The sequence below is a fragment of the Syngnathus floridae genome, chromosome 8 (genome assembly GCF_059516105.1).
Source record: "Syngnathus floridae isolate MCC-2025c chromosome 8, RoL_Sflo_1.0, whole genome shotgun sequence".
In the NCBI taxonomy this organism is placed as follows: Eukaryota; Metazoa; Chordata; class Actinopteri; order Syngnathiformes; family Syngnathidae; genus Syngnathus; species Syngnathus floridae.
In genome coordinates this window covers 5,722,798-5,748,508 of record NC_142420.1, presented here as the reverse complement: position 1 = coordinate 5,748,508, position 25,711 = coordinate 5,722,798, and the positions used below count along the sequence as shown (strand labels likewise).

Genomic DNA, 25,711 nt, shown 5'->3' with positions numbered 1-25,711 from the left:
CACAGTCCGAATAACTCGTTTAATAACGTTCCCTGAAGTGTGTCTGTTATGTGGTCCCAAACAGACACGACGACAAGCAAGGGGGTGATGACGCGGATGAAACCACTGCCTGTCTGTCAGCTGGGATGATCTCTTGTTAGCTCTTGAGCTAGTTGGTGGCTAGTACTGCTTAATTATGGAAAGCTACGCACCAACCAGGTGAGATATATTCAGATATATATTGGTGGCTCAAACAGGGATGCAGGGATGTGAAGATTTAAGACATGCCCACAGAATTTGAGAGCAGAGACAGTGACTTGATTTTTCACAGTTTTGAAGCCTCATGACAATATTGTTAATTGAAATTGTCAGGGTTCTCTACAACACATTTGTGATTTGTCAAATTTACAAGACAAAACACACAATTACGTTAAAGATTTGATGCATTTTTTTTTCTTGAAAATGTTTGTTGAACTTTTGGATCTTTTGACTTGCCACTGTATTGCATTGAATCGCGCTCACACACTGACCTGACATGCTGCCACTTCCCAAGCCTGCTGCGTCTTTAAGGTGCTTTTGGTGCTTTTGTCGACATTCATCTGGCTGTTTACCATATCAAGGGCCAGTGAATGTGTCAGCCTTTGGGGAGGCTTTTTCCCATCGATGCATGCAAGCACGCGCAAAAACGCACGCACAAACCTTACCAACAGTGCACCATCATTCTTCACTGGCTAAAAATCAATTCCTTTTCTCGTTATTTTTAAAATAAAAAGATCACAACAGAGAACTTCCTTTTAAGATCTTAAACATAATATTTCTTCAAATACTAATTTTAATCTGGAGTTTTCAAAGAGAGCACATCAAGGCTTTTTGTGATGTCTACCTATCTCCAAGGGGACCCCCAATACCTTTTGGGGTGATTATTGGTTTAGCAAGGTGTGTCGTGTATAAAGCCAGACTTTTCAGTGTTACGAAAAGGATCGTGAGAGGAGGGAGAGTCTTCCGCGGTTCGTACGTCTTGCCACATTGTAATCACACCGTTGAAGCAACAAGTACTGTACATAAAACTTCCTGAAAGCTTAAGACTTATGTGTTTTAAAAATTAAAAGTGCAACGATGCACACGTGTCAAAACTATGTGACGGACGGAAAAATCAGAACATGTGACCCGGCCAACATGCATTATGTAGTGCACTAGGATGGACTGAGCCATGCAACATTCATGTATGTCTATACAGTATATACTGTGTGTAAGTGTGTTTTGCCAGCACAACAACTGTCAAAATTTACAAAAACACACAGGCCTCAGTAGAAAGTTTAATTCACGGTTATAGTGATAAACATGGGTGATGATATCTTGAACTACTTCCCAAGTGCAATATGATGAGAAGATTAATTGATGGTAAAACCTTGATAATAGCCAAAGAAGTGATAATTCAACTTAACATGACCACGGGGACCTTTTGCAGTTCAATAAGAGCAAATTTGTCGGTGTATTTAATGCGGTACAAAGCCGATGGGATGAAAGCAAGACAACGTTTTTGTTGGACAGGAAGATGGATTAATACTTAGAGCCAACAAAGGAGACGATAGATGAAAAGATGAGAATGAGGTGAGGATATATTCCATAGAGCTGACCATGTACCAATGTTGACACTTAATCCAAGTTAGCTCAAGCATAACCACTATATAAAATGAGTATGGTTCTTCTTCTGACCGAAAAATAACCCCTGAACGTTTAAGAAAGTCTTTACCTGCATGTCAAAGACAAAGAGCTTTAATTTTATACTCAACCCAAGCCTAGCACAAAGCACGCTCTAACTGTTTCCCAGCCAAAAGAGGCCGTTCCTCTCATTCTCTTTAAATTCAAAGAAGGAGAGGTGCACGGTCAACATAGCAGAAGCAGAAAGTGACTCGCTGGAGTAGTCTTGCTGAAACCGTCACTCACAACCAAACAAAAATAATTCTAATTTCCAGACAGATTCAACAACTGGTGCGGGTAATATTCCACATTGATGGTTAATTCTATCAAATCTTATTAGTGGATTTTGGAGAAAGGGATGTCATCATAACATCTAATCATTCATGAGGCCAATTTGCTAGCTAATCCTTCAATGGCAGCAACAGATGGACTCTTGTCTTTGGATCAAGGCTCTATCCATTTCTGGTATTGGATGGAGGGAGCGCTTTGTGTGTTCCTGCCATCTGTCTGTTGATAAAATCCAGCCTTGTACTGTACACAGAATTCAGTCCTACACGTAATAAGAATGTCTAAAAATGAATTATTTTGGCACACCTTTGAGAGCCTGAGAATAGGTTTTTATATACATTCGATGTGCACATGGTGTGCATCATATACATTTTTGTGTAGTTTAGTATTGTACAAAAAAAATACCCATCAGCATGAATGGATGAAACACAGAGCCGCAGAGGTCTGCAGTCTCGGTGGGGGAGACATATTTCTACCTGTGACCCAGGTTTTCTATAAAATATTGAGTTTGGACATCCAAAGATAGCCTTGCCGTCATGCAAGCAGAGCAGCGACTGAAGGCATCTTAAAGTGACATTCGGCCTTTTAGAAAATGCAAAAACGCCCTCTGCGTGTGCGTGCGTGCATGTTTACGTGCATGAGTGACATCTTTGACTGAGTGTGCTTGCCGATTAGTCTACAGATCAAAACTTATCTTTTGTGTGTTTGTTTTTGCATGTGTACCCTAAAATCCGCTGGTGTCTTTTTCAGGCCCAGAGGCGCACACACACACTCGCACACACACATACATACACACACTGATGAAGAGCCACTTTAACTGCTGAGGCGTACGGTGTCCTTTGATATAAGAGATGAGTAGGAAGTCTTCCCTTCTCACACGCAGGAGCCACACACAAAAGTTATTTTTTGTGATAAACTAGTGACAGGAACTTTATACCCATGTTCAATCGGTATTTTCTTTAAAATAAAGTCCGGGTAATTGTGCAATGTTGTGTTGCAAAATACAGAGGTCAAAAAGGTCATGGATAGGAGATGCATCTGCTCTAAATGTTTTTATCTATATGTTCACAGGATACTAGTAAGCATTAATGCTAATTAAATGTCTCCTGTAATTCTGTGCCTGTTGACAAGCTGTTTGCCTCCCCCATTCTCTAGCGTCATCCATTTCAAAACTTGTGCCTCTCTTTCACTCCGTCTGGTAGGTCAGACAGTAGCAGACTTGTGTTTTTATTAATTCATAGTAAAGTCGCTTCACGTCTGCATGAGCATTTTAGATGGCGCAAGGTTGTTTTTTTTTTTAAAGCATCTTTGCTTTTGCTTGCTCTTCTTTCTCTTCACTATTTATTTCTTTGTGATCATAACGCAGTAAGATACTAAAAAAAATGAACACAATTCAAAAACGGGGCAACAGAAGTGTAAATTATGGGGTCAGTAGTAGTTGAGCCTACACACAAGTACAAAATTAGGAATAATATGAAGTTGTTTCAAATGACATAAAAAAATCGAACCACTCTGGGTGCTGCTGTTTTGGTTAGCAAAGGTGGACTCATGGACTCAGCAGTTAATGTTCATGTATGAGCATCTAGTGTTTATTATCTCAGTTCATCAATGTTATGAGCTGAGATAATAAACACTAACCGCTTATAATTTTGTTAAAAATTTGCATTTCCTTACAATAACTAAACATACCACATACTTTTTCTCCAAACAAACTCAAAGTCGAGGTTAGAATGTTGGCTTGGCCACACCTGCAATTGAGGAATGTTGACTATTTGAGGAAATACAGGCATCATACTTAACCATACACACAATAAATATTTTGAACAGTTTAAAATAATTTGTTCGCTCCAAAACAAACCTCATCGCAAATAGCATCCATATCTAAAATCAAGGATGATTTTCTTAGCTAAGCAAGCTCCCTGCTCCCTAAATTGTGCCTTAAGTTGACCCGCAATGTTTGGTACCATTGTGTCAAAAAGTCAAGCCGCTCATTATTCGCTGAGCTGGTTGCGATACTGAGCTTGTTTTGGTAAAAACATCCTGGATGGGCGGTGAGTGGCGGTGTCAAAGGTTAGTGTTTGGAGTAAAACTATATGAGCGGCCTGAGGGCAACTTTGACAGAGACAGATGGTGCGTCGCTGTGAGAACAGTATCTCAAAGGGACACTCAGAAAAACACAAACAGCCTCATGCTGCGTTTCGCTTGTGGTATTAGATTGACGCAATGCACTGGATCAATAATCAATTCTATTTCAATTAGGCTATCCAAGTTACTAGTAACTTTTGACTTACCGTACGATCAATGTACATGATCATTGGCCAATCAGGACTATTTGCACATCCATGTTGGAATTGTGACCAGTCAGGGTAATTAAAGAGCCCACATAGAGTTCCCAATAAATTCCAGCATCCAATCATGATCACGTTTCTATAAGAGCTTTATTGACTAGATTCTGTGAAATACTGCATGCCACTAGAAACATTTCTTCTTAATTGTCATTTTATAATCTGTACACAAAACTTGTGATTTGAACACACAGCTACTTTTTGGATACAATCTTGGTGGTTGGTCCAGTCTGTCAATCCACACATTTGGGAATGTTTTCCTCAGTTTCTATCTTGAACATTATGTGAACAAACATCAATGCAAAACAACAACAAAAAAGACACACCTTTTAATTAGTTAAATAAGATGAAGAAAAAAAAATTCCATTGAGACGCCAGAATCCTTTCCAGAGGATGGTTATATAAGAAGAATTTTCATTTCTTATAAATTCAAACGTGTCACATCACTTTTGTCTATGTAGTGTACGTTGTTAGTTGGAGGTTGACGAAAATAGAGGAGGTCAAGTCAGGGACAGGACAAAAACAATTAAAAAGTAGACAACACATTATCAGTAATGAGTTCTTGCCAGAGTGTGTGATTCACAATTCACACACACACACACAGACACACTCGCACACATGTATGCACACAGGAGTGGTGCCCTTATTAAAAAGCCATGGCCAGCCGGTGTAGCAGTGAGGGCAGTCTCAGTGCTTCATCTTTTAATCATGATCATCGCAGGCCAATCTCAGCTTCTCCTTCCGTGTCCTTAGCGTCCCTTGCTCTTCTTGCTTTATTCGGGGCACAGAAAAACATCTCTATATTTTCAAATCTGATATCATTCTGGGATGTTAAGATATGCAAATGATGTTTTATTTTTGTCTCATCGTTGTTTTTTTCTACTGGGGGGCGTTCTGGAGAAAAATTCATCCAACCATTTACAGATTTTCAATTTCTATTGTTATCTTTGGGTGAGCTGGAGCCTATCCTAGCTGTTTTTTTTTCGATGTGCGTAGGGAATTCCCCAGTTGCCACAGTTTTTTGTAATAGAGGTCTTCCAGCATCCGTCTCAAAATACAAACAACTATTTGTGCAAACATGGTATCATATTATAAGTATATATACTTTATTTATTATACTACTATCATACTAAACTATATTTCTATCCACTACAAATAGTAGATATAACTGTTTTGAGAATTAACTTATTATCAAAATAACAATAACAATTATTAGCAAAATAACAATGTGCAGCCAATTAAGTTAAAGGGGAGCTTTGGTTAAAAGGATAAGTGGGTAAATTAATTTGAAAATAGAAAGGATGGTAGGATGATAATGAGTGAGAAGTGAGTGATGGATGAAAAGAGGAAGCAACGAAATGACCAAAAAAAAAAACTCCTATGCTGACCAAAGTAGGAGACAAGTTGTGAAATGTTGAACTAACACACACACACTTTGACCCAAGTGTGTCCTTTTGCTGAACCTCCACACACATATCAACACAAATGGTGTTCAGGTTCAGGACACCCCCTTGGGATGAGCTGTCATCATCATGGTTGCAGTTAGGTTCAGCGTTAGGGCAGAAAACACACTTATACACCCACACAAACCCACACACACTATACATACATACACGGACACACAAACACACATCAAACATAAGCACATTGCATCTACTGTCCATCTACACATGCATGTGATAAACTCTAACATGTATTTTCTGTGTGTGTGAGGTCTCTCTTTCTCTCTCGCTCTCTCGCTTTCTCTCGCTCTCACTCTGTCAGTCTCTTAGGGTTCCCCCCTTTCTTAGTTGATCCCCCTGTACTTTCTGTGCCAGAGCGCGGTTGGCAGGTTCTGGCATCCCTGGTACCACCGCCGCATCTCGCTATCCGTTAGCGGAGGTGTGGCGTTGCATGGAGCTCCTGCCAGGGTGATGTTCAGAAGGTTGGCCCACCGGTCCAACAGGTGGGAAGCCCCCGCACTCTGCAATCAGGTTGTTACAAAGTTTTTGTTAGAAAATTTGTTGTCAATGGGCTTGATATTGATTGAATTTCATTGACAATAATGTAGGAATTCTGAAAGTTGGTGAATTCATTACATCTAAGAAGAAAAAAAAAAAGAGTAAATGAGCTCTTGGAACTTCTAATTCGTTAAAATACCTTCTCCAGGTAATCCAGCAAGCAGGTTGAGGGACCAATATGACCCCAGCTGCTGTCCTCCCAGCTCATAGCCACCCTGTGGTTCTGGTAGTTTTGGTTCAACAATTTTTGATTCTGGATCAAAACCACATTGAGATGTTTCTGGGAGCCTCTCAGCCTTTTGGAAAGAACGCCACTGTAGCTCTGATCCACGAACAACAAAACACGAGTTGCCCTGCAGCCGGCCAGGTCAGTCAACAGCTCGTTGACTGAGTAGCGCTCCTTCAGATCAGCCTGGAAGTAGAAACAATCAACTAAACAGGTAAGGCTCCTCTCTAGTTCCTCTATGTTCTGCCTCAATCTGATCAACAACACTATCTGGCTGTGTCTCCCTCCATCTTACAATGCCGTTGAGGTTGGCGTCCCATAGGAGCATGGTCCCATCACTGCGCGTGGGTGAGTTCAGATAAAGCACTAGTGAGTCGGCGCAGTGTTGTTTCCTGCAGACATAGGACACGTGGTTACGGATCACCGCCTTCTCCGTGGCTGAGTAGGCACCCTCCAGCTCCTCTGCAACGGAAGAACATGGACAAAGAAGTTACCTGCACTGTTCCATTTATAATGGCAATATCATCTTTAGGAAGTCCTACCTGGAATGTGCCCACTGCTTGCAAAGAAGGTCTTGATGTGATCTTTGTGAAAACCATTCATCCGCAACATTCTGTAGAACCTCTGAAGATTCTGCACGTGTCGCTGGAACGTCATCTGTTGCCGCCAGCCACCTGACGCAAACAAACTGGTAAGCCAATAACGCTATTGGACATTGAGGCCGAAAGCTGTGGTCTGCATTCTACCAGAGATAAGCACGGCATGGTCGCAGGTCTGGTAAAGGCGGCAGGAGAGGTGAGTGGCCAGTGGCTGCTGGTGACAGCGTCTGGTGTTTTTGTTTAGCTCACAGCTCGAGATGGGCAAACTTGGAGATCCAATGGGCACCAATTGAGGACACCTGGAAAAGTCTGTATGATCTGCACAAGCAAAATGAGGTTATGGATATTCAACATGATCAACATGTCCTCACATCAGGTTTGAAACTGACCTACACATTTGAGTCTCTGGGTCCGGTTGCTGTCTCCAACTCTGACCACCAAAGGAAGGAAGTGGACCTCACAGAGCCGTCCACTGACTGGATTGCTAAAGGTATCTTTGCGTGAAGCTCCACCCACCAGCCAGCCGTGCCCATGTCCCATAAGCCTCTCGGGCCCAGCTTGCCGACGCTTCAGCTGGTTCTGACAGCGACCTTTCAAGGCCTGAGTCAAACACTCTTCTCCTGAAGATGCAATAGATGCAATGAATAGACTTCACTCAAGACCAGGAAAAAAAACATTCCACTGGAGCCAAATATTTCCAAGATGCTGCTTTTTGGAGTTCTTTGCCCCAAAGACTTTTTGGAGTCCTCTTCCGATTAAAAAGGTTTAAAGACAGCTCAACTTTAAAAACAAAAAAATGCTATCCCAAATCTATCCTTAGAACTCAGCAGGGGGCTTAGCATTTTGTGTGTCTGCGTGTATAAATAATTGACTGGTGAGGCACACAGGCCAAATTCACCTTAACATCTGGCTGCAACCTTTTTCACAGAGGGGGGTGAGCAATTTGCACTTTTACCACTGTTTCTTTTACTGGGTTTGTGAGGATCCGATACTCACTTCCCGTCCCCCCGGACTATTTTTTTTTTTTTGAAGCACTTTGTTCACTCTCCCTGATGGCCTTTTATCTATCTCTCTTAAGATGTGATGTGTTCTTTTTCAAACCACCAAAAAGCACACGTTTGCATGTTGTCAGACCAACTTTTGATTTGCATGCTTCAAATGGACCAGAATGCCGATGAGGATCACCTCCAGAATCTGAGAAAGTGTCACGCTGCCTCAGACCGTGGCCCAGTTGCAGGCCTTTGGTGTGAATGCTAAAAAGACACAATATATCAAGCGACATCCTTTTCCTCGCTTCCCATATCTTGTCATATTTATGAATGAAATACGCTGACTGTCTGCTTTTGCCTGTTCTAAATCCTCTAAAATTGCTAAACTCCACTGAAATGACACCATCTGCGCCAGATCTTAGACCTGCTTTTAGCTAGTCTAAAATCTAGTCTACTTTTGGTCACCAAATCGCCAGATGTGCCGTGGGCGTGCAATTAAATATGCCTATCGAGGCGTATAGTGTGCTGAGTGCAATCTACATTCTGTCAGCAAATTTTCAGGTTCCAATCAAGTCCAAAAATTAACTGCCCCTTGTATAATGAAATTAAAAAATAGCAAAACCACTCACATTTGAAAGTTCTTGCTTTGCTGGAGGTCTGTGCTTTACTCAATGCGATTGTAGTGTTTATTAAAAACAAAGTGCAGGGGAAACTCAATAAACCAGACTCACCCAGGTAAATGCCATCAAGGTGGGCACATCTCTTCTTTGTCACATTTAGGTCCACGTAGAAGAGGGCAACCGGGTGTCCAAAGTTCTCGCCAGGATTCGGGTCCAGCACCAGAACGGCATCATGGCTCATGGAGGCAGGGAAAGCCGGAGGTTGGTACCTATGTCTGCTCTCCCTCCTGTTCACCAATGGGCCCATGCTAAAAGCACTCCGAAATTTGGAGCTGATCATCCCACTGGACGAGTAAGAGTCTGGGAGGATGGCAAGCACTTTGTCGGCGGCACCTGGGTCACAATATAAATCAATCATGTTCATCCATTTTCAATCCTCCTTCTCCTGTACACAGTCCCAACCAAAGTAATTTAACTATTCAACTCAGTTACTATATATCTGTTAGGAATGTGACATTGTGAAGTATTTATTTACATTGTCGTTTGTGAGACTTTGCACTGTTTTCCAAACAATATCAGTAAATTCACGTTTATTCATTGAACTTTCACCCAAAGATTATGATGCATACATTTAAAAAAATGTGGAAGGAAACCCAAAGCGAACCCTAATCCCCTCGAAATCATACTTTGAAACCTTAATGTCACGCCCTATAACACTAGCTTGAGATCTCAATGTCAAAGGTGTGACTTTTGATGTGTCACCTGCAGTGGCGGGTTGCGGCTCGGAAGTGTAGACGGCCACGGCGGAGGGCGGCAGGTGGGCGAACCGCCGACACTCGGTTTCCGAGTGAGAGGAAGCACGCAGGCAGCGGTCCATCCGGTCCCACTCCAGGGACTGCAGGCCCGAGCGCACCCAGCGCTCCAGCTGCACCTGAGGCACGCCTTCCGCCATCAACGCTGCCAAGTGGAGGATGAAGATGAGGAGAGGATGTGTCATTGTCCCAGTCGCCTTCTTCTGGGTCTGTAATCCTTGAACTTTCTTCAGATCACTTTCTATTGTTGCTTTCCTCTTTATTTGTCGTCAGCACTTTCTCTCTATATCTAACTTTTAATCGGCTCTCCTTTTCCTTTGAAATAATAATTATTTTTAATCATCCGTTTTAAAACTTGTTTCTTGACACAAATGAGCTTTTTTTCTTCCAGTGCAGGTTCCTGAGTTTTGCTATTGTCTTCCGAAATAAGATTCCGGCATCCCTTTTGCTCCACATATGTATGGCTTCTAATTTCTTTTTTCCCCTCTGTAGATATAAAAATCAATTCAAATATTACTAATTCTAGATATTTGAAAATGTTCTAGTGATTTTCATTACTTTCCTTTAAGTCTTTTCCTTTATTCTTGTTTTCTTCTAGTAGTTGATGACAAAATTGGGTTCCATATTCATCCCAGCTCAGGAAAAAAATGTGTCCTCTTCTGTTATATTCCTGTCAGGTTCACAAGTTAAGAGATCATCCGGGAGGAGGAGAGTAAGATTTTACTTCTCCTCTTTTTGTGTCCTGTGCACTCTCACTTACTCTCGGTGAATAGACTGTAGAAGCTCTTCAGCCACCTCTCAGCAACCTCTCTCTCTCTCTCGCTCTCTCGCTCTCTCTCTCTCACTCTCTGCTTGGGAAAGCGAGAGAGGGGAGGTGATACGATAAAAAACGGGAAAAGGGATGGGTACAGGTGAGAGTTAAATCAGGGAAAAAAGGCAAGTGGTAAACTGACCATATTGGATGAAAGATGGAATAGAGAACGTGGAGGTTAAAAAGTTGTGAGAAGAAAGGAGGGAGGCGAAAGACTGGAAACACTGAGGGGAATCGAATTGAATCGAATCTAATAGAAAAGAATCGAATGGTCAGCACATCAACTTCACATTTCTGAGGTTCACATTTCAAAACTGGCCTCTGGCTTTCCTGTGCATGGTTTGCATATATTCTCCATGCTTGGGTTTTCTGTGGGTACTACTGTTTCTTCCCCATATTCCAAAAACAAGCTTGTTAGGTTATCTGAATTGTCCTTATATGTGAATAACCTGCAATTGGCTGGCACCCATTGCAGGATGTCTCTGTCAGCTGGCATACGCTTGACCTCACCTATGACCTAAGTGGTATAAATGGTTCCATAGAATAAAATACAACAGAAGTAGAATAGTAGAAACATGCTTCATGGAGGAAATGCAATACATTGTTATGTAGTAATACAGCTTCAAAGTTTGGATGTTATTGGTGGAATTGGAGACCTGTAGTTAAAAAGTATGACCAAGGTCCGCTGTACTGAAAGCAACCATAATTGCATCTCGAGAGCCCTCTGCTGGTGAACTTGCTGATCTACAATACCGCGTCTAAACAAATATAATTGTTTCTTTTCAGGAAAAAAAAACATGATTATCAAAAATTAGTTTTGCCCTATATTTTAGTTATTGATTTTTGAATACCGAAACTAATTTATTTATTTTTTTAAATTATGCGCTGATCTGACGTGCGTTGACGTTGGAGGCCAGCTGAGGGCGCGCCATTGAACTCGCGAACCGGAAGTCATCAGCAGTCATAACTGCTCTGTCGCCGTGATGCGTCACCGCTCACCCGGATACTCCGGCCCCTGTCTTGTCGTCAGACCCTTGCCATGTGAAAGTGGAGCCATTCACTCCTCTTGGGGTGGAAAGAGGAACTGCCACACTTCGTGCTGGCCTCTTTCTCCACGTTCAAGTAAGTTTAATGTGATTTTTGTATCGAAGGCAGGGTTTTATCGTTGAATCTTTGTAACGCTGTTGTACGTTTTGCCATGGCGTAACTGTGATTAATACGATTCAAAGCTAGCATCAAGTGGTTAGCTAGCTCTTCATTCTACTGTAAAAATCCGAGACACCGGTATTCGATAAAGATTTACTTTAAATACGACATCTTATCCACTTTATTGTATTTGTGTGTCAAGCATAACGATGCTTTTCCCACCCCTCAAATGAACTGACTTGAAAGTGGAGGCGAACAAGTCGTCGCTTGTCATTTGAACTTGTTGATCTTGTGCAAGTTTATACATCAACAGTAAATTTGTGTATTGTCATCGCTTTCATACTCCGTGTGACTTACCCTGTATCGTGATTATCGCCTCCTATTTTTGTTTAGCTAAAACTCACAGCAATACAGTATCGTGCCAAGTTAAGAATTCCAGCTTTTATTTCATATTGTTTACACCTAAATGTCAGGGCTCCAGACGAAATTTTTTACTTGGAGCACAGTGTAAGCCCTAACTTAAAATTTCAGGAGCGCTTGAAGAAAATGTAGGGGTGCAAACTGAATTAGATTGGCAGAGTAACATTCTGCTCCGTTTTTACTTGGAGACAACAGTATGACTAGCAAGTAATGAATGTTGTGAACTTCAAGGTTATTCATTATTGTCCTTATTTATTATAGTTGTTTAACTCAATGTTTCCTTGTCTCCATGAGTCACTTAGCTTTGTCTTCTTTGCAGGTATTTGAGCTTGGATCGCAGTGATGATTGGTGTTGCCCCACAGGACTTAGCAAGAACTTTCTATCCAAATCAATCTGAAAAATGCCCAAGTTTGACTAGTTTCAGCTGACGTCTCCAAAAACCTCAAGTGTCTTTCCAGAGGAGGATTTGTCATTGTCTCGTTTTGAAGTGCCATGCCCAGCAACAAGTCCGCAACCTGGAACGGCGGTATCACCCAGGCCTGCCACAATGCCACCATGTCGCCCATCCCATTGGTCAACATCAGCCTAGAGACAGTTGAGACTGCTCAAGTGCCTCGTCCTAAAAAAGTGCGCACCAAACTTCCTGCCTTCTCATACGCTCAGGAGCAAGGGAATGCAACCCAGAGGCAATCCATGCCCAGTAAATCGCTACGGTTTAGCGGCGTTCCAAGGGCAACCAAGTCAACGGGGGAAAAGCCACTTGTGAGCAGCACCATGGACACGGGTGACAATTTTTCTTCTGCCATCAAAAAGGAAATCCTCGGCTGTCCGAGCGTTGACACCTTGCAACGAGTCCAAGGACGTTCTTCTATGCAGATAAACATGTTTGAGGTATCAAATATATTTAGCAGAAACTCATTTGGTACATCTTCACAATCTTACAAGAGAAAACTCTGCCTTTACTGAAATCACAATGTTCTGTTTTAATTAACAGTCAGAGAGGCATTAACGTAAACTAATCCTCCACTATTTGTTAGAGATATGACCTGCTACAAAAGGTTTAATAATAATAATAATGTATTAGTGATTTTGAAAAAGCACGTACAACAAAGTCTGTGACTTCCATTAACAACTCAGGCTAAAGTTTCCTCCCGTTCAGCTCCTTGTTGGACAACAACAAACTCTGCAAAATCTACGGAATCATTGCACGACCATAATGATGGATGAAAGCAATACGGCATTTTTGTTTTGAACGTTCATTTTGTTTGTCTCGTTTTGTTTTAGCTCGAAACTGCAGAACTCTCCTCCACACCTTCGGTGCCTCCTCTACGCCTTATTCCTATTGAATACCAAGAAACAAAGATGGAAAAACATACCTCCAGCATTGACGCCAAAGGGGAAATGAACAAGAGCTATCCGTTGACTATTTCCAACCAGTGGGACTCGGCAGCAAAGTTCAGCCAGACGCAAAATGCTCATACTAAATCAGCTGCATCAAACCATCCCCTTCAAGTCATAGGTGATTTTCCACCACTAGTTTATGTTAAGCCTCTCACACCAGTAGCTTTGGATTCAAACAAGAAATTCCCTCAAAGTTCATTAAATATAAATAGAAGCAGAAGTGGGAAGCTCAATGGTCAGATGCGAAATGGGCTCAATGTCAGTGCCACACCAAAGGATCAGCCCGGGCCGCCGGACCCCCTCCCAGGTAATTAAAAGCAGACCAGTCTCATCAACACTTGGATGAAATTCTTAACCATTGCTCCATCCTTCAGGCGCTCTAATGGGCTCTGTGACCACCAAGATCTCCGCCATCCACCTGACCAAGGAGACACAAACTAGTCCTCTCACATCTTTGTGCTTGTCCCCCCCTCTTTCTCAGTCTGAGGCCACAGATGGGAGGTAAGACTGTTCAAAAAGATTACACAGTCCAAACACCCTGAACCGTTTTCATTTATTTTTTCTAACTGTATTTTCGCAAATTATGTGTGCAGTGGCACCTGTGCGTTCCATCCTGCGCTCTCGAGTGAATAGCTTCTTTTTAAACACTCTCAAGATTGTATTTAATCCTGTATTTGTCTTCCAGCTCAGAATGCGATATGCAGGTGGATTGCAGCGGTGAGGAGGAGCTGCCTTATGAGTTGGAGACGGCCTGCAGCGATGATGATGATGGTAAAGTCATCGACGCGCACGCTTGCGATGGAAGTGCTTGCCAACTCCCTCAGAGCGCCGTCACATTACCTACGACCTGCTGGCTCTTTTTCCCCCCAGTATAATTTTTGTTATTTTTTTTCACCCAGATTGTTCGGAGTCATCCAGTGTCGACAGCACTTCGTCCATTGCATCGGTAGTACACATTACTGGGTGAGACTTCCTGTTATTCCTACACAGGGTGATAATAGGTTGGGATTTTTCATCACAGTTGGTTTTTATTTAATTTTGACGGAATTTATAAGAGCGAGTTTGTTTTTATTAGGGATGGTCCAGTACCAGGTATCAATATCGCGCCCAATACTGGCCCTCTTGTAGAGGAACCAAATGACACGCTGGGCTGACAGAATATTTAACTGTGTTCATTAAGATGCATTTTTTGTTTATAGGGTTTACATTAATGCTTTGTAGGAATTGACTCGGATGTCCGTATTTTACACACAGCCTACATTTGCTTTTTTTTTTTCTCCCCCATTTTGTGGTCATTGAACGGACATCTATTCCTACTGTCTGTTTGGTGCCCCCCGCCCCCAGTGACATACAGCATACATGCATCAGTTCCTGTGTTCATTCTTTGCATGGCTATTGTTTGATGAGGCTGAAAGCAGCAGAGTACGGTGGAAAGCTCTGTAGCATTGTGCACCACATTGTTGTCGTTCGACTGTACAAGTCTCCACCAAACACTCGTAGGTGCTTCTCCCGCGAAATAGACCACCTGCCATTGTCGGCTTTATGTGGTCATTTGGTAACCCTGCCCTCGTCTGAAAACTCAGGCTCGTAGCTCGTGCAGGTGTAGGTAACATATGCGTTAGCTGCCTCGAAAGCGGGAAGCGAAGATCCACTCGTCCTTCATCTGTTCATCGAACTTCACCTCCTACATGACTGTCATGTGAGTGCTCGTCATTTTGATTGGACAACTTTCTCTCTAGCGTGTGATTGTTATGATGGGATGGTAAGTTGCCATGGTGGAGAGAGACCCACATTATACCGTATTTTGCTGGTGGCACATATGCTCAACAGCCATGACCATAAAACTACCTGTATCAAAAAAGAAATTCTGCATTTTGACGATGCTTAATGATGACATTAAATTGTACTTATCTGTACTTAATTGTACTTAAAAAAAATTTAGGCGGACTGAAATAGACTTTAAAAGCGTTTTTAGAATTTTCATCTCTATCTTCCCAGCGTTGAGGAACCCATGTCGTTGGACGCGGAAAACAATCAGGTGCAGAAACCGGCTCTTGTTCCCAGCCTGTTCCCACTCATCCCTCCCACACTCTATTTCAGTGCTGCCAATGAACAAGGTACAGTATGAACACACACCACACACACTTTCTGTCCTTCCTCCCTTTTCTGATTTGACACCCAAAGCTTAATCAAAGCAGCAGCACCTACCGTGACATGAAAACAGCCCTATTTAAGTGCATTTCGTGGAGATGGCAATTTAGAGGATTACAGTTCAGTTCCAGTCGACTCCGATCTGATGTCATTTTTCAATTTGTCGTATGTCCTTGTAGTTGAATTGCTGCCGGAAGAGCAAACACGACTTTTAAAGTGGAAGATTAGCACAGTCACGCCCAATGTTGTGAGGAACGCCATCGCCAGGTCGCACTTCATGCACACCAGGAGTAGGTTGCCTCAAGTGCAGTTTTTGTATAATTTTTCACAAGATGAAAGCACTTAACATTCAGTGTGTTGATAGAAAGCCATGACTGGTTGGGCTGCTGGGGGCACCACATGAAGTCGCCTTGTTTTAAGACTCTTCTAGAGCACCAGAAGGTGAAAATGCGACGCTGTTTGGAATCAGTCAGTCCAAATAAAAAGCCATATGTTTTCTCACTTAACTCTGTTTTGTGGCCTTCTGACATTTTTTAGTTGAACCATTTCCCCGGAACATTCCAGATTGGCAGGAAGGACCGTCTTTGGAAGAATCTGTCCAAGATGCAGAATCGCTTCGGCAAGCAGGAGTTCAACTTTATCCCCCGCACCTTTGTCCTTCCTCAGGACATCCTGCAGCTACGCAAGGCATGGAAGGACGGCTCCAGACAGAAGTGGATCATCAAACCTGTAAATTCATTATTGTTTATCAAGATTTTCCCCCCACAATTGCAGACTTATTTTTCTTTAACAAGACTTTTCCCCCCCAACAGCCAGCCTCAGCCAGAGGAGTGGGAATTCAGGTCATCCACAAATGGAGCCAGATGCCACGCAAGAAGTCCCTTCTGGTCCAGAAGTAAGTCTTGGGGCCACCATTAAAATGCCTTGAAAGAGGCAAAAAATAATCATAATAATAAATAACAATGGTAATATCATACAAATAAATTTGTTGCAGTGTTTTTCTAGCAATGAGAATATTTGTGTTTGTCAGGTATCTCCACAAGCCCTACCTCATCGGTGGTAACAAGTTTGACTTGCGCATCTATGTCTACGTGACATGCTACGACCCGCTCAGAATATACCTCTTCTCAGATGGACTGGTCCGCTTTGCTAGCTGCAAGTCAGTGTTTGCCAGCCTTTTACCCGAGTGACTTTTAACCTAAAATGTGCAGGGGGTAACTAATGAATTAAACTTGGAACTTCTCTCTCTCTGCAGATATTCACCCTCCATGAAGACACTTGGCAACAAGTTCATGCATTTGACCAATTACAGCGTCAACAAGAAAAATTCAGAGTACCAGGCCAACAGTGATGACAAAGCCTGCCAGGGACACAAATGGTAACATTTAATGGAAGTTGCATTTGCACCTTGTAACCCGGTCAGGGTGAAGAGTTGACCTAATTCTGTTATTTTAAAAATAGTTGGGGACATTTTTTTTTAAAATTCATTTGCTTGTGTGCTATTATATGGTCATATAAACCGATTTAATTTTTATGTGTATTTCATTGAAGAACAACCATTTATTTCTCTGTCTACAAAAATGATTTTGTTCACACTGATGCCAGCAGTGTGTTTTTTTTTCCACCCTAGAGGGGGCAAAAGTGTTTTAAGAACTCCTGTATATGTTTAAATATAGCCTGAATACACTTGTTTCTTTTCAGGGCTGTGAAGGCCTTGTGGCAGTATCTCGGCTCCAGAGGAGTAAACACCACCTTGATTTGGGAGAAGATTAAAGACATTGTCATCAAAACAATAATTGCGTAAGACAATTATCTTTTTGTTTGTTTTGTTTTACTGTAATTTATTGTGTATAATATGCCCTCGTCCATAGTACACATCCCCCAAAATAACACCCCTTCTGTACCTCCGATTGAATGTCAGATTCCACTTTTATCATCTCTCTTTAATTCATCCAGACAATGTGACAGATTTCTTTGTTTCCCTTCTACCCGTGTAGCCCCTTAATTTGTAATATTTTTAGTGTGCGCATTATACATGAGAAATTACGCTGCTTTTGGAGGTGACTTCCTGTCTGTCTCACGAATGTGTCATCAGGTCAGAACCATACGTGAACTCTCTGCTCAAGATGCATGTACGTACACCTTACAGCTGCCATGAGCTGTTCGGCTTTGATATCATGTTAGATGAAAACTTGAAACCCTGGATCCTTGAAGTCAACATTTCACCCAGGTAATACACATGCACTGCGTACCATTGGTGATACAGTGTTCATTTTTCACTTTCACATGTTCTTCACTAAATCACTGACCATTATTGTTTTTCCATCATGTAGCCTCCATTCCAACACAGCATTAGATGTTTCCATCAAGGGCCAAATGATTCGAGACCTCTTGAACCTTGCGGGCTTTCGTATTCCTCATCGAGAGGATGTTGTCTCCTCCGATGGAAGCACCTCCAGCTCCAACAGCAGGTATGATGAGGGAACGTGCTTTACGAGAGACTTCTGTAAACTAAAACGTGTACTAATAGTTTTGTCTCTTGTGCGGGTAGTTTGTGTGCTGTAAGCAAGGAGACGAGCAATCTGGAAATCTCAGTCGACGAGAAAGTGAAACGGGCGTTTTACCTCAAACAGCGCTTTGCTGATCAGGTACGCAGTCACTCTTAGGAAAACATGGAATAAAAGAAAAGAAAAACACATCATTTCACTTGCTTACCAAAGATTGATGAACTTAAAGATTTATAAAACGTCTTGTAAGGTTTATCATGAATGTGTGTAGATATGGCAATTTAATATAACTAAATAAACGTTCCTCTATTTTATCTTCAGTTTTTATTTCCTTGGTACGGCAACAAATATACAATGGCAGATTATTAATACAATACAATTGACTGTTTCAGAAAAAGTCATTAAATTCATATTTTACATAATTGAGTTGCATGGCCTGTCGGAAAAATGAATTGCCTACCTCTGATTTGCAGTATGGTATCAAGTGATCCGTAGGCTGACTTAGCATAGTTATCAAAATATTTACAAAATGTAATATGGATTGTGTGGATACCTTAAGTTGCAGCCAGTGACACTCTCCTCCAATACTACAGTATTCAACTTTTCTTCTTTCTGTCAGAATATCCTGGCGACAGTGCTGGATGTTTTGACTCCCAACGATGTCCGCGTCCTCGCCGAGAGCGAAGACGAGTTGGGCCGCCGCGGACAGTTTGAGCGGATTTTCCCATCGCCGTCATCATCGAAATACCTGAGATTTTTCGAGTCTCCCCGGTACCTCAGCATTGTGTTGGACCAGTGGGAGCGCAAGTACGGGAACAACAGGACAAAAGGTTTGTCAGTATATTTTTAGGACCACCACCAATGGTGGAAGTTTTGTTGGTGTGATTGATCGTATTTAAACTCGTATAATAATCTGATTAAACTGGGTGGATATGGTCTATGTGCAGGTATCAATCTGCTCAGGCCTTTGTGTCAGAAAGGAGTCCATCTTGGGACCGATGATCCCGCTCACATGGTAAGGAGCCAAGACCATTTTGATCTCTATAAACGTACACTGAATTTCAAATGATTAACTTCTGTGTTGATTTGTCCGCCTAGTGGTCCAAGTGTAGCTACTTCTCCAACTACAGAGAAGCACCCGTCATCCCTTCTAAATCCAGGTGTGCACGCTGGCTGGTGTATTTGCAATGTTATCAAATGCACACTTCACAATTGAAAGGTAACTGCTCTCATCTTTCAGGGTGGCGATCATCCGTCAACAACTGTCGGATGAAATGGACATGGACGAAGGCTCCGACAGTGATGCCTTCGTTGCCAGTCCCAGATTCAGTGCCGGCACTGTTGCTAACATACCTGAAGTGTAATATCTGAGATTGTAATATTTTTTTTTTACTAACTGAAAAATGTAGCATTTTTCAAGGGCTTGAAAATATTGCTTAGGAGTACACTTTGAAAATAAAAATTAATATTGAACTAGATTGTGTGGGTGTGCGAAGTACTGTTGCGGTTCATTTTTACGATTGTTGGAGTCTTCCGCAATCCACCATAAGGTAACGGGGTCTGCTCAGTGTTTGCAACAGGACGTGGTTGTAAACTATTAATATCTTGGCTTTTCACTCTTGAGCGGCAGGCCTGTTTGGATAACCACATTTATTAATAGTAAGATGCTAGAAAACAGCTGTCTTTGCCTTCTGCTTACTGGACACAACATGAACCTTCAAGGTAATGTTTTTCTCTAAAATGTTCTTCTTTAAATTGTGGTTTGTTTGAAAGATATTCAATGAACATCAAATGTCAATTTCATCACTCATTTTGAATTAGATGCTTGCCAAGAAGTTGGAGTAGGTGCATGTTTTATTGTGTCACAGCATTGATGATGAAATCGCTAAATCTCTTCAAAATTGTCCATTGAGAAACATTAGTGTTAAACGTCTTAGTGGAATTATTTCCTTACACTGATACCACATAATTAATGTACTGGACATACTATTAAGATGAGGAATCCTGGAAAGATGTGTTGTACAAGTCTCTGCGCTTATACTGATCGAGGTTTCTTGGATTTTTCACCCCGTCTTGCAATTGCAAGCAGCTGAAAGAATTGTGTTACAGTGAAGCGGTTCACTGAAACATCATCCCTTCAAACACAAACACGACAGCTTCTGTCTTGGATCACATCTGAATTTGTAAGTGGTTCTAATGTGTATGCCCTGGCTGTTTTTAGCTACCGGACCTCCCTCCCATCCTGGCTGTTGGATGTTTTCACCCACCTCTCCTCCCCTCGCTGGCTCTCTTGCAGTGAATACCACAAGCCTCCCACCACTCGGTCCAGATTTAGACCTCAACTTTTCCCAGACTTTGAGGCCCGGCTTGTTGAATCGTGCTGTACTGTTCCACTTGTTCACCAGATCTCATCCTCATCATCAGGATGGGCATGGAACCCTCCAGATATCGGCCAGTAGAACAAAGGATTTTTAGCGTTGGGTTCTGATGCCAAGGAAGATTGCCTCACCACTTCTCCAATCATGGAGCCGCTTGCCGAGGTAGGACTAATTTTTAACTTGTATGCCTTAGAACGGCAGTTCTCAAACGTTTTCCTGACATGCCATCCTGTTGACAAGTAAAATCCTGTTGTTGCTAGATGACTTGGCATGGCTCTCTATCAACTATGCAAACCAACAGAGCTTTCAGCAGTCTTCTGTATCCGATTTAGCCTACTAATTCCTATGGATCTAAAAGCTTTTTGTGGATTCCCTCATGTGTGGCGCGTACCATAAAGGTCAAATAGCATTGTTTTACATGACCCAATAAAATGATTAGACCTTTGCTGCACACAAGTCTTTAGTGTACCATTTTTGCTGATGCATCAACTCTGAGAGTGTAGAGAAATGGAACGTTGACTTCATTGCACAAAATTAACCTCAATGCTAAAATGATTCCGTTAGGAATATCACAGAAGAGATCGTAAGGGATAATGTCATCCTGGCATGCAACACACTTTGGAAATCCCTGTCTTAAATCAACAGATTGTCACAAGTGTTTAAAAGAAGTGAGCTGGGAGATGTATCAGTCAACCCCTCAACAGGTTCTAGGCACTAAGGCAAGGAGGTGAATGGTCAACTCGTCAGGTCCAAAATGCTGATTAGTAGCTCTCAGAAAATGTTCTCATATTGCTAAACCTGATCGTCTACCAGTATTTCAGTAGCATACAACTCTGCTGCATCTTGATCTGTTCTTGTCACTCTTCTAATGTTGCTAGTAATGACTGAGGTAGCACAATTCCAAAACTTTTATTAGATTGAGCCGCTGCCATTTTGCTTCTTTTTGCAGGTGCCCTTATTTGAGTTGGAGCTGGACGAGGACACTGCGGCTGATGTCTTAATGGCCAACATGGGTAACAAAGATATCGGCTATACGTCGCCAATTTTTTTTTTTTTTTTTTATGAGTTTGTTTATAGAGCATGTGTGCTTTGACAGGCAGTTGTTCACCTCCATGGATGGATGCTACAACTCCCTCTGCGGTCCCAGAGCGAGATGCTTTTATTTACATGAACTTCATGAAAAACCATTGCTGCTATGATGCCATTCCTACCAGCTCTAAGCTAGTCATCTTTGATACTGAACTGCAGGTAATGCAAGAGCAGCATCTAGTGAAATTTGGTCTTCCTTAGGGGAACATTTTAATTACCATATTTGTGTTTTGTGCATTTGTGTGAAGGTGAAGAAGGCTTTCTTTGCTCTGGTGGCTAACGGTGTACGAGCAGCACCGCTGTGGGACAATAAGAGCAAATGTTTTGTAGGTGAGTCTTTTTTTTTTTTTTTTTATGTATTCATTTATTTATTATTTCTGTCATTTTTACCATCTTACAATAGAATATAGATCACAGACCTCCGTCACATGGACCATCTTTCAGAACTTATTATTTAGAACTCTTGTTTGCATGCAGGAATGCTGACCATCACAGACTTTATCAACATTCTCCATCGTTATTACAAGTCTCCGCTGGTGAGCTAACTGATGTTTCCTTTTTTGTATCTGACAAATTTTCCGGGGTCATAACATCTTGGCATGCTTTTCGGCCAGCCGTGTTGGCGGCCGTGTTGTACAAACCAGCTGATGGATATTTGTGTTGCTGACAGGTTCAGATCTACGAGTTGGAGGAGCACAAGATAGAGACGTGGCGAGGCACGTACTGTATACATGACGCAGGAATGTGATAATAGTGTCATAGAATTTCAAGTTTGCTTGTCTTCTGGACTTGCTTCCCCTCTCGGCAGAGATCTATCTGCAGTACTCTACCAACAGGCTCATCAGCATCACCCCTGAAGCCAGGTCAGAATCCCTTTGTGTTATAAATTGTCAAAGTTGCAGGACATTTGTTTAAAGAGCATATTATCCTCCTTCTAGTCTGTTTGACGCCATCTACTCACTGTTAAAGAACAAGATACACCGACTTCCCGTCATCGACCCGACATCAGGGAATGTCCTGCATATCTTGACACACAAGCGCATCCTCAAGTTCCTCCACATATTTGTAAGCAAAACAATTCGGTTTCCCCACATGATTTACTCTTCATAGATTTTTTTTTTCCATCCTCAGTTATTCACTAGACCCGAAGAGTCTGTGGTTTTGTGCTCAGGCCAAAGCCCTGTCTAATGTAAAATGATTGCTTTGGTGCCATCTTGTGGCATGTTGGCATAAAGAACCTATAGAATGTCACCAAAACTTTATTGGAAAGTTTGATCCTACCGTATGTCATCTTTATTGTGTTTGACTTAAAAAAATGTCTCCTGCACCAGGGTTCTATGATTCCAAAGCCATGGTTCCTGCAAAAACGGATCGGTCAGCTGGCTATCGGTACCTTTAAGGAGATCGCAACAGTGCAGGAATCGGCATCGGTCTATGAGGCCCTGAGCATCTTTGTGGAGCGACGAGTGTCCGCTCTGCCTGTGGTCAATGAGCAAGGTAGTTCGACACTCCAAAAGAACCTTTTTCACACAGAGATTGGCAACATCAGAGTCGTAATATTAGCTCTGACAATTAATAGCGACCCGAAGAACATCAATGTCATGTTTCTTGGCAAGTTCTTTATTCCAGCTCTTTCCAGTGACATTGATCTTGCTAGGCTCGAAATCAAAAAGGATTTGAATTTTGTTCACCCGTCCCTCGTTCATGCAGACTAAAATCCAAAAGATATGTAGTCCTTGAGATGCATTGTGTTCATCTATAATGGTGCATTCCTATTTATTGTGTACTTCTTTCTCAGGTAAAGTGGTGGCGCTATACTCCAGATTTGATGTCATTGTAAGTTTCACAAGTTCATACTGTTCATGAGATTGTTAAAATGTTACTGCACTTTCATACATTTGGATTTAAGGCCACAAAACTAGCAATTCTGCATCTAACCACATACAGATTTGAATGGAAATGTTCAACTTGTATAAGCATCTAATTATTATTTTTCTTTGGTCTGTTGCAAAGAATCTTGCAGCCCAGAAGAACTACAACAACTTGGACATGACCATGACAGAGGCTGTTGCCTCTAGAGCTTGCTGCGTGGAAGGAGTGCTCAAATGTTACCCTCATGAAACCTTAGAGACCATCATTGACCGCATCGCTAAGGCTGAGGTAAGAAAGTCATTTTTTTGTGACTACACAGCGACCGCTCATTTATGGAGTTAACTACTAGAGCCTGAACTAATTATCTTTGCCTGCTGGCTGCATTGATATCTCAGACTTCAGCCGTTGAGTTTGTTTGAGCCTTGAGCAGGAATGGCTAACACCATAGTCACAAAAGTCATAAAACAAAAACTTGAACATACCTTTTGATGAATGACTGACAGCAAAGGTCACTGACCTTTAGGAAACTGACAGCAACTACTTCCTGAGTACTTCCATTGTGCTGCGTCTTTTCTAGGTGCATCGTTTGGTGTTGGTTGACGCCAAGGATGTGGTGAGAGGAATCGTCTCACTTTCGGACCTCCTCCAGGCTCTGGTGCTCAGCCCAGCAGGTATTGAAGCACTGTGCACCTAACCACCACCTCCATATGTGTGCCTTGCTTTCTCTCGCAGTCCCCAGTCACCCCAGATGTGTGGCTGGCCCAATCTTCATCCACAAAGGCCACGACTGGCTTCACGTTGTCCACACATCATCTTCTCCAGTAGTGGCTTATGTTCCAAACGCTTTTTCCCATTCCCAAATGCCTCAAAACTCAAGAAAATGTTCTATTAATCTACAAAAAAACATCTAAACTCAGAGACCAGTGACAGCCTGCTACTCTACCTTGATGCTACTCGACCCTTGTGCACCTTTGGTTTAAAAAAACAAAATGTGTCAATCACCATCTGCCAAAGACAGAGTCCTCATTCTGCAGCTCTTGCAAACACCTTCTTGACTCCAGCTGAAAATATTAGCAGCTCCTCAGCCCCTCACCTTGCAGGTATGAAGCCGTGAGCAAGCCCATGCTGTAAGCAAGCTGTCACTTGTTTTTGTTGTTGGTAGTGTTTTTTTTTTTTTGGTTTGTGTTTTGAGCCATATTTTTTTTTTTTTTTGAGAGCAGGGCTTGGCATTTGAATTTTGGATGGTGACAAAAAGCTAGAGGACCCAAGTGCAGCAATGCAAATGAGTGTAGCAGTCTCAGAAAGGAGATCTATTTTTCAGAAAACAAAACAAATGTAGTTTGCACATTTACAAATCCTAAATCTTGTAATTCCTCATCAGTTTTTTCATATTTCTCTTTCAGATATTATGAATGATCTTGTTTTCAAGAGGGAGGAAAATGAGATAACTGAGAAGAGTGGACAAGTGTGACCAACCAAATCCAGGTTACATTCAGCTGGAAAATTGAGAATCAATGTGAAGAAGAAAAAAAAAAATCTGTGGACTTGATTCAACTTTCCTTTATTGAGACATTTTGTTTTATTGAATGACACATGCTGGCGGACTTTGACAGAAAAATTATCTCTATTCAGACTGAATTATGATGTCTTGTATTGTTGCCCCGAACCTTACAAGTGAATGTTTGACTCTGCTATGAAATGAGCATCAGCATCGTTACATCTATGTTGTTCTTCTCCACCTGCAATGTCTTTTTTAAAATGTATTAATGTGATTTTTATCTTGCAGCTAGCTTGTGTTATTTATACATAGTAGTATAAAAAAAAGAAAAAAATGGAGCCTTTATTTTTGAATCTCCTAGGGGCTTTCGTCATACAGGGTAGTCAGCCGCTGAGGTTAAATTAATTTCTGTTCATTCAAATAAGAATAAAGGAAAGGTCTAATCTTTATTTGCCTTCTTTTGGCAGATGGTCTATGTGAGCATGAGTTGGACTGACTGCCTTGTTTACAAGAGGAGGGTTTGTTAACTCTGACAGTTTCTTACATCCTGGTCCCATGGTTACACCCACACGCAATTCCCTGCATTAATATTCAAGATTTTTTTTTAAGGGCACAAAATGATAAAACAGTGTTATATATGTTGTAGAATTAACAAATAAAGATTCTAATTTATATCCAATTATATTGTAATACCCCTCTGATGTGTTTATATTTATACTGCTATTATTATCAGTCACAAAGAAATCTTACAGAATAAGGAAACTAATTTAGTTATAAAACAGACATTGGACTATGTCATTTTAAATCAAGGCGTAATGGGAATACATTGGCTCCATCCTTTGGACAAACATAAGAACCAGTCAGTCACTCAGCCAGAC

At 41.7% G+C, this 25,711-nt stretch overlaps 3 protein-coding genes and 1 long non-coding RNA gene across 7 annotated transcripts; 3 read left to right on the top strand and 1 right to left on the bottom strand.

The window, feature by feature from the left end:
- Positions 1-4,387: 4,387 nt before the first annotated feature.
- Positions 4,388-10,374, bottom strand: LOC148394174 (uncharacterized). The gene is made up of 9 exons (XM_088383801.1): positions 10,320-10,374; positions 9,510-10,229; positions 8,859-9,140; positions 7,528-7,758; positions 7,286-7,456; positions 7,082-7,213; positions 6,835-7,001; positions 6,453-6,725; positions 4,388-6,276 (listed from the first exon to the last, which is right to left on the bottom strand). The coding sequence occupies exons 2-9, from the start codon at positions 9,742-9,744 to the stop codon at positions 6,100-6,102; spliced, it is 1,668 nt and encodes a 555-aa protein (XP_088239927.1). The 5' UTR covers positions 9,745-10,229; positions 10,320-10,374; the 3' UTR covers positions 4,388-6,099.
- On the top strand, positions 6,105-8,707 carry LOC148394175 (uncharacterized). The gene is made up of 4 exons (XR_015860090.1): positions 6,105-6,258; positions 6,462-7,230; positions 7,383-7,445; positions 7,515-8,707. It is a non-coding gene; the product is annotated as an uncharacterized LOC148394175 (long non-coding RNA).
- A 953-nt stretch (positions 10,375-11,327) lies between the features above and the next one.
- ttll4 (tubulin tyrosine ligase-like family, member 4) lies at positions 11,328-19,472 on the top strand. Its single transcript, XM_088382091.1, has 21 exons — positions 11,328-11,492; positions 12,256-12,828; positions 13,222-13,645; positions 13,713-13,839; positions 14,024-14,109; positions 14,238-14,301; positions 15,337-15,455; positions 15,669-15,779; positions 15,854-15,930; positions 16,027-16,218; positions 16,302-16,384; positions 16,520-16,648; positions 16,745-16,867; positions 17,191-17,289; positions 17,585-17,719; positions 17,823-17,960; positions 18,041-18,137; positions 18,616-18,826; positions 18,944-19,011; positions 19,095-19,156; positions 19,237-19,472. Exons 2-21 carry the CDS (start codon positions 12,430-12,432, stop codon positions 19,358-19,360), a joined length of 2,868 nt encoding a protein of 955 aa, XP_088238217.1. The 5' UTR covers positions 11,328-11,492; positions 12,256-12,429; the 3' UTR covers positions 19,361-19,472.
- Positions 19,473-19,572: 100 nt separating this feature from the next.
- Positions 19,573-25,458, top strand: prkag3b (protein kinase, AMP-activated, gamma 3b non-catalytic subunit). 4 transcript variants are annotated; one of them, XR_015859706.1, is made up of 15 exons: positions 19,573-19,718; positions 20,218-20,536; positions 21,324-21,387; positions 21,475-21,622; positions 21,712-21,793; positions 21,941-21,999; positions 22,134-22,179; positions 22,272-22,326; positions 22,402-22,528; positions 22,795-22,960; positions 23,262-23,299; positions 23,477-23,623; positions 23,913-24,006; positions 24,068-24,435; positions 24,739-24,883. XR_015859706.1 is itself a non-coding variant. In XM_088382102.1 (14 exons), the coding sequence occupies exons 2-14, from the start codon at positions 20,519-20,521 to the stop codon at positions 24,804-24,806; spliced, it is 1,116 nt and encodes a 371-aa protein (XP_088238228.1). In that variant the 5' UTR covers positions 19,573-19,718; positions 20,218-20,518; the 3' UTR covers positions 24,807-25,458. The 4 variants fall into 4 exon arrangements, 2 of the variants coding, with proteins under 2 accessions (XP_088238228.1, XP_088238229.1); XR_015859705.1 differs by having other exon boundaries at positions 21,471-21,622; XM_088382102.1 differs by lacking the exon at positions 24,068-24,435 and having other exon boundaries at positions 21,471-21,622; positions 24,739-25,458.
- Positions 25,459-25,711: the final 253 nt, after the last annotated feature.